The sequence below is a fragment of the Equus przewalskii genome, chromosome 4, assembly GCF_037783145.1.
Source record: "Equus przewalskii isolate Varuska chromosome 4, EquPr2, whole genome shotgun sequence".
NCBI lineage: Eukaryota > Metazoa > Chordata > Mammalia > Perissodactyla > Equidae > Equus > Equus przewalskii.
The window spans coordinates 54935041-54942256 of NC_091834.1; the positions used below are offsets into that span (position 1 = coordinate 54935041).

Sequence of the window (7216 nt, forward strand, 5' to 3'; positions counted from 1 at the left end):
TGCCATGCTGTGGTAGGCATCCCACATATAAAGTAGAGGAAGGTGGGCACGGATCTTAGCTCAGGACTAGTCTTCCTCAGCAAAAAGAGGAGGATTGGCAGCAGTTAGCTCAGGGCTAATCTTCCTCAAAAAAAAGAAAATATCAATATTGCTGTTTTCTTAAATGAGTGAATTTAACCTTTTTATTTTCTTAACTAAGGCTGTACAATGCTAAAGAATTTTTAAATGGAGAATCTGGACTGAATCTTTAGTTAGTAGATGTCAGTATAACAAAGAAGCAACTTCCTTCCCTTCTCCTGTCTGTATCTCTTGCTATTTTCCATAAACTGCTGAAAGATAAATACCAGAAGGGAAAAAGAAGGGTATTTGAATAATTGTAATAAAAGTTAATCAGAGGGAAAATCCACTGATTGGTTTACTTTTTTTGTTTTTCCAAAATGGATAGAACATTTTTAATTTTGTAGAATAAATATAAGTACTTATGGTTCTAAAACGACAAACGTTAAGTTAAATTTCTATGGTGTTAAAGTAAGAATAAGAATTTAGGTGGTAGATATGTGAGCATTCATTGTAAAATCTTACACCTTTTCTGCATGTTTGAAAATTTTCACAATAAAATTTTGGAAAAAGGCAAAGAATTACTACTTTAAGAAATCTCAGTTTGTTCATATAGTTGTTCATGTTGTTTTATTCTTTCAAAGGTGGTCTGGACAATGTGGAATATTATGATATTAAATTAAACGAATGGAAGATGGTCTCACCAATGCCGTGGAAGGGTGTAACAGTGAAGTGTGCAGCGGTTGGCTCTACAGTTTATGTCTTGGCTGGTTTTCAAGGTGTGGGTCGATTAGGACACATCCTTGAATATAATACTGAAACAGACAAATGGATTGCCAACTCTAAAGTCCGAGCTTTTCCAGTAACAAGTTGTTTAATTTGTGTTGTTGATACTTGTGGAGCAAATGAAGAAACCCTTGAGACATGAAAAGTGAGTGGACTTCAAGGCTCATCGGAGACTCAAAAATATGGCCACCAGTGCTTTGTTTCGAGAGTTTGGTTACAAAGTTTTACTTTGGTGTTTTGTTTTTTTAAAGGAAGTTTCAAGTACAGTAAGATCCCTATAAAATAGATGTTTCTTTTATATGGATTTCCTTACTTAATTCAAAGACCGTATTTTAGCTGGCCACATAACCAAGAACATATCTAGAAAGAAAACTTGAAAAATTATAAGCATTGGGTGAAAATATGAATTCTTAAATGAATTTCACATTTGTAACTATATGATTAGGGCAGAGTGGGAGATTGGCTCATCAATGAGGCAGTCTCATCTTAGCTCTAGATTCTATTTTCATACGTCATAGAAATGCTATGTAGTTAGGTCTGTTTGTTTCTGTTCAGTCAAGAACTAATAAATAGTATGAATTGTAAGGCAAGACAGCCAACTCTGATGGAGCAGCTTAGTCTTACATAATTTTGCTTGTCTTCATTTGTTCCATTTAGTGCCAAATGTATTCCATTTTAAAAGCAAGCCAGAGTGAGTCAAGGCATACACATGTTCTCTCACAAGACTTCATAAACACATTTTAGGACTTACAAATGTACCCAACTCCTCATGAAAGATATTCAATCCAATTAAACACAGTGTATCTTTTTAACACAAAATGTCCAGCTTAGCACCCATCATTAATTTATATCACTGTTTTTCCCAGTGGTTAAAAAATGATTATGCCTCCTCAGTCCTCACTGTGAAATCAAATCAAATCATAATAAGAATGATTATCTAGCAAAAGATAAGCGTATTTATAGCAAACTTCTAGGTCACTAGAATAGCACTGATAGTTTATACAATATCATTGTTGACTTTGAACCTCTTATGGATTAAAAGGTACATCACTGCTTTTCCTTAACAGGACATGTCAGAGGTATTTGACGCAGTTGTCTCTAATAAAAGTTTTGTAATAATTTGAGTTCGGTATTTGTCATCTCGCATTAATTGCTTTTGTGTGCTCAATAAATCTTTTACAAACCCAACTACTCATTTCTTTCTTAGTAATGTTGTGCCCTTTTACATTATGGAATGTATGGAATGAGCCATGTAAAGCTGTCACCATCAAAGTTTTTATCTGATAATATTAAATATTTTTTAACTTAAAATAGACTGCTAACTTTTATTCATTCTTCATTTCAAATGTGTTAAGTAATGGTTATTTTTAAAATTTAAGCAGTGTTTCTATTTTAATTTTCATTGTTTTCTTTTTATGGGGGTTATAATCTTAAACGCTAAAAATGTCTAAATGAAAAAGGAATTATAAAAAGCATAATGATAGATATATTTGTACTTATGTAGGGTTTTTAATGTACATAATAGCTTTATTGAGATATAATTCATGTATCATACAATTCACCCATTGAAAGTGTATCATTCAATGGTCTTTAATATATTCACCAAGTTGTGTCACCCTCACCACACTTCAGGAACATTTTCATCACCACAAAAAGAAACCCCATACTCATTAGCAGTCACTCTCTGTCTTCCCCCTGTATGAGTTTCCTATGGCTCCTGTAACAAATTACCACAAAATTCATGGTTTAAAACAACAGAAATGTATTCTTTCACAATTCAGGAGGCCAGGAGTCCTAAATGAAGATGTTGGCAAGGTTGCTTGCTTTTGGAGGCTCTGAGGTGCAAACTGCCCAGGCCTCTCTCTAGCTGCTTCTGGTGGTTGCTGGCAATCCATGGCATTCGTTGGCTTGTAACTGCATCACGTCAATCACTGCCTGTGTCTTCACATGGCCCTCTTCCCTGTGTGTCTCTCTGTGTCTTCATGTGGTGTTAAAAGGACAACAGTCATTGGATTTAGCCCACCATCCCCCGATCCAGGATGATTTTATCTTAACTAATGACATCTGCAAAGAGCCTATTTCCAAATAAGGTCACATTCTGAAGCTCTGGGTGGACATGAATTTTGTGGGGACATTATTCAACCCAGTAACATCCCCCAGACACCGCAGCCCTAGGCAACCATTAATCTTTGTCTTTAGTTTTACCTATTCTGAACATTTTTATGTTGGGTTTTGAATTTTGCACCCTATTGAAAAAAATGTGTCCAGTTTAAATTTTTTGAGGGAAAAATATCCAGGTATCATATTACAGTTTTGTTGTATTACTTAATATGATAATCTCCCAAGTGGAAATACGCAGCACTGTTTAAGATCTTTTAAATGGACTAGTCTTTTCTTTAGGCTCTGTCAACTGACCAGAACACGGTATAAGTATGTAGACAGGTTTGATGTAGGTTATAATGAAGTGGTTTTTAAAAATTAGTAATTCCTAATTAGTGTCTGTTTTCTGCCTTCGAAATATTCTACAAAATTGTTAATGCCAGGATAATGAATGAGCAAAATATATTGTCAAATAAACTTTCTATTCCTCGCCCCCCGCCAAAATTCCTGTAAAGTGCTCTACTTTCTTTTTAGTAGATACATGATATATTAATGTTATATCCTTTGCAGTGACATTATTGTGATGATACACCTATTTAGATTAATCTTTTTAAAGTCACAACTTTAACATGAAAGTTATTATGTCTTGAAAACAATTGTAATAAAAACAGTAATTGTGACCTAGCTTTCAAAAACCTTATGTATAGTCTCACAGAAACTTTTGTCATGAAAATGAGCCATTTAATAAATAATTATTCAACCAAGCAATCTATATTCCTTTTGCCTTATATGCTATTAACAGCAAAAAAAAAAAAAAAAAAAAAAAAATTGGATTTGCTGCATAGGCCAGGGTGAAAGGAGACATTTGAAGGAAATTTTGTTTTTTAAGGGTGGTACTATTAACATATACCAACGACTTCAGAAAATTCATTCCACTCCAACATGGTACCAAACCAGCTCTCACTAAGTCTCAATAATTTGGTGATATGAAAGGACACTTTACAGGTATCATCATTCAACACGTGACAAATTCTTTCTTTAAATATTCCCGTGTCTTTACAATTGGCTTAAAGGTCTTTCAAAAACTTGAATCCGCTTTCATTTTCTTAACTTTCCCCCTTGCCAAGGTGATTCAAACTACTTTGTGAGAAATAGAAAATCTGTGCTGGAAAATTGTCTGAAATGTTATCTTTACTAACTAGAAAGCTTTTTACTTTACAGAGCTTTAAGCCTCCCCTCATAAGAAAGCTGTAAAATGGGGTTCAAAATCTGGTTTGTTCAATTCTTGTAGAGGATTTTCTCTTCCAACCCTCTACTGAATTTGTTCCCACTATTAATGTTTAATTTCATTGAAATTAATTCACTACCAAGAGCACTTTCTTTTTATGATTGTTCTTTTACATAGCATGCTGTTCTTGTTTCATGTTAGCCTCTCTGAGGATAGTTTAGGTTAACATTTTTTATACTCTTGGTTTCTGTTTCCTCTGACTTCTTTTTCTGTTTGCTTTGCTCTTTCCTGTTGGAGTCTTTCCTCAAATATCTGGTCCCTGGCTGTGCATTTATATTTAAAATGAGACATTAAAGAGTTGAAGTAGGGGCTAGCCTGGTGGTGCAGTGGTTAAGTTTGCAAATCCCGCTTCTGTGGCCTGGGGTTCGCAGCTTCGGATCTGGGGTGCAGACCTTCACACCGCTCGTCAAGCCGCGCTGTGGCAGGCGTCCCACCTGTAAAGTGGAGGAAGATGGGCACAGGTGTGAGCTCAGGGCCAGTCTTCCTCAGCAAAGAGAGGAGGATCGATGGCAGATGTTAACTCAGGGTTAATCTTCCTCCAAAAAAACAAAAAAAAACCCCACAAAAAGTTGATAGCTTTTGTGTACAAAGGTGAGCTTAATTATCATTGAACTTCATCGTAGAGGGAATGGTCCCATTTTGAGGGAGGATTCATGAAAGATCCACAGATATTTTTCTGGGTTGTTTGATTCTCTGGAAAATAATCTTCCAAACCTCTGCTCCTTGGGTGGGGGAGGGCAAGTTGGGAAGAGGGGGTCTCAAAGCCTGGCTGCAGGATTTCTAGAGCTCAGACAAGGGGACTAACTGACCATTCAATAAGCATAGCTTAGGCCCTCTCTTGTCAGTACCATAACTTGCCTGTCTGCACTTGATGTCCTGGACTCTGAAGCTTCTCTTGTTCCTGTTTTTCAAGAAAAAACCTCTCTCTCATCAGGTAGGGATAGTCACCTCACTGGGTGGACTTATGGCACTGGGTTCTAACTGCACCTCATGGAGATTTTCAAATAATCCACCCTTCTGTGGTACCTGGTGGTTCTCAATTCCTGAGGCTTTTTTGCCTTCTCTGGGAACATCAGTGTCCACCTTACAGGAATCTGACTTTCTTCCTCTCTTCTAGGTAACTTACTATTTACTCTTCTCAATTGTGGTCATTCACTCTTTCATACACTCTTCATACATTGTGGTCTGAGGAGGTTGGCCCTGTGGCCCAGTGGTTAATTCATGCTCCACTTCAGCGGCCCAGGGTTTCACTGGTTCGGATCCTGGCCATGGACGTGGCACCGCTCATCAAGCCATGCTGTTGCAGCATCCCACATAACACAACCACAAGGACCTACAACTAGAATATACAACTATGTACTATGGGGCTTTGGGGAGGAGAAGAAGAAGAAGAAAAACAAGATTGCCAACAGATGTTAGCTCAGGTGCCAATCTTTAAAAGAAATTGTGGTCTGAGATTATAATTATGTCCTAGTATAATCCAACATGATTTTTTTCCCTTTTATTTTGAGATGATTTTCAAGAGGAACGGGAGACAGAAGTATTTTTACTCTGCCAACTTGAAACTAGAAGTTTCCTTGCAGTGGCCCCACTTTCCTGTTTTCCACTTACCTCTCCCCTAACTGATCACTACCAAGTTCCACATGCCTCTGATCTCGGCTCTCATCGTCTCACACAGCACTCCATCTGGATGATCTCAGTCAGGACTCTGGCCTTGCCACCTCCACACCTTCACCGAGCACCATGCTCACTCTCATTTAAGTGTCAGCCACCACTGTATTATTTTAGGTCTTTGATCCCAGCAGAGTCCTTATACATGCTGCCATGGACAAGAAGTCAGGGACCACAATGTGAGATTTGTTAATACAAGGGGATTGCTCAAAATAAATATGTTAATAATGGGAGCCAAGTTTCTGTCAAAGAAGGAAGATAGAAATATAGGAGAAAAATAAAATGAATCCTGTGATCTTGGGTTGTAATTGGAGGTTATCAGTGGGAACTCAGTTTTTTATAAATATACAGAAATATGTATTGATGTAAATGTGTGTCTGTCTATAGTATGTATTCCATATGTATGCCCATGAAAGGGCCTGGGAGTGATGGGGTTCAGGGCAGGCCGCCTCAAGATGCGCCACTTTGGTATGCAGATTATTTCGAGCTGAAGACAATCAAGGCTCAGAAGACTCAGGAAGAACATTTGATCTTCCTCCAAATTACCTAAAACAATTTAAGATAGAAGGGCCCATCCCGGGAAGGAGCTAGCACCATGGATAATTCTAGGTCTAGTAGGCAGGAAGGCATCTAGCAAGGGCCATTTTATCAAAAGATCTCTCTCAGGTCCCATTGTCTATAGATAGCCCAGCAAACATTTGTTTACCAAATATTAACTCTTTGCATCTTTCTGTAAATTGCCTTCTCCCTCTTTGAAGTCTCAGACCTCTATCTCCCTATCCTTAGTCCAGAGAGACATATATACCTCATTTTGCCTGACTGTCTTTGGAATTCGTCATGCTTATGTGAATTCCCCATGTACATGCATTAAACTTTGTTTGACTTTCTCCTGCTAACCTGCCTTATGTCATTTTAATTATTTGACCAGCCATAATAACCAAAAGGGGAAAAGGGGAGTGGGTAGAGAATTCTCCCTCTTTTCCTACAGGAGCAAGGACATCACAATAGCAATGAGCAAACTTAGAGCTTAGATCTTGGCTTCTAAGGACCATCAAAAAGACCCAGGGCTCCTTGGAGAAATGGCTGATTCCAGGACTGGAGTAGGGAAAGTGTAAGATGAGTCTGTAGCATCTTTTGGTCCAGGAAGTGAAGAAGTGCCCAAAGAATCATAGGATGTGTCAAAAGGACAAAAGAACTTAAAGGGTCTCCCAATGGCCAAATTGGGGCTAATTTGAGCATCAAAATAAATAATAGTAAAGCTTATAACACATTGAGTAAAATTGGAAACCATGAATCCATACTGAGACAAATAAA

At 37.6% G+C, this 7216-nt stretch overlaps 1 protein-coding gene across 4 annotated transcripts in view; it reads left to right on the forward strand.

The window, feature by feature from the left end:
- Positions 1-3707, forward strand: part of KLHL7 (kelch like family member 7) — a 63594-nt gene extending 59887 nt beyond the window's left edge. For all 4 annotated transcript variants that reach the window (XM_008535629.2, XM_070615898.1, XM_070615899.1 and 1 more), the window contains one exon: positions 702-3707. In XM_008535629.2, coding sequence (XP_008533851.1) covers positions 702-985 — 284 coding nt within the window. In that variant the 3' untranslated portion in view covers positions 986-3707. The remainder of the gene's footprint in view (positions 1-701) is intronic.
- The last annotated feature ends 3509 nt before the right edge of the window (positions 3708-7216 follow it).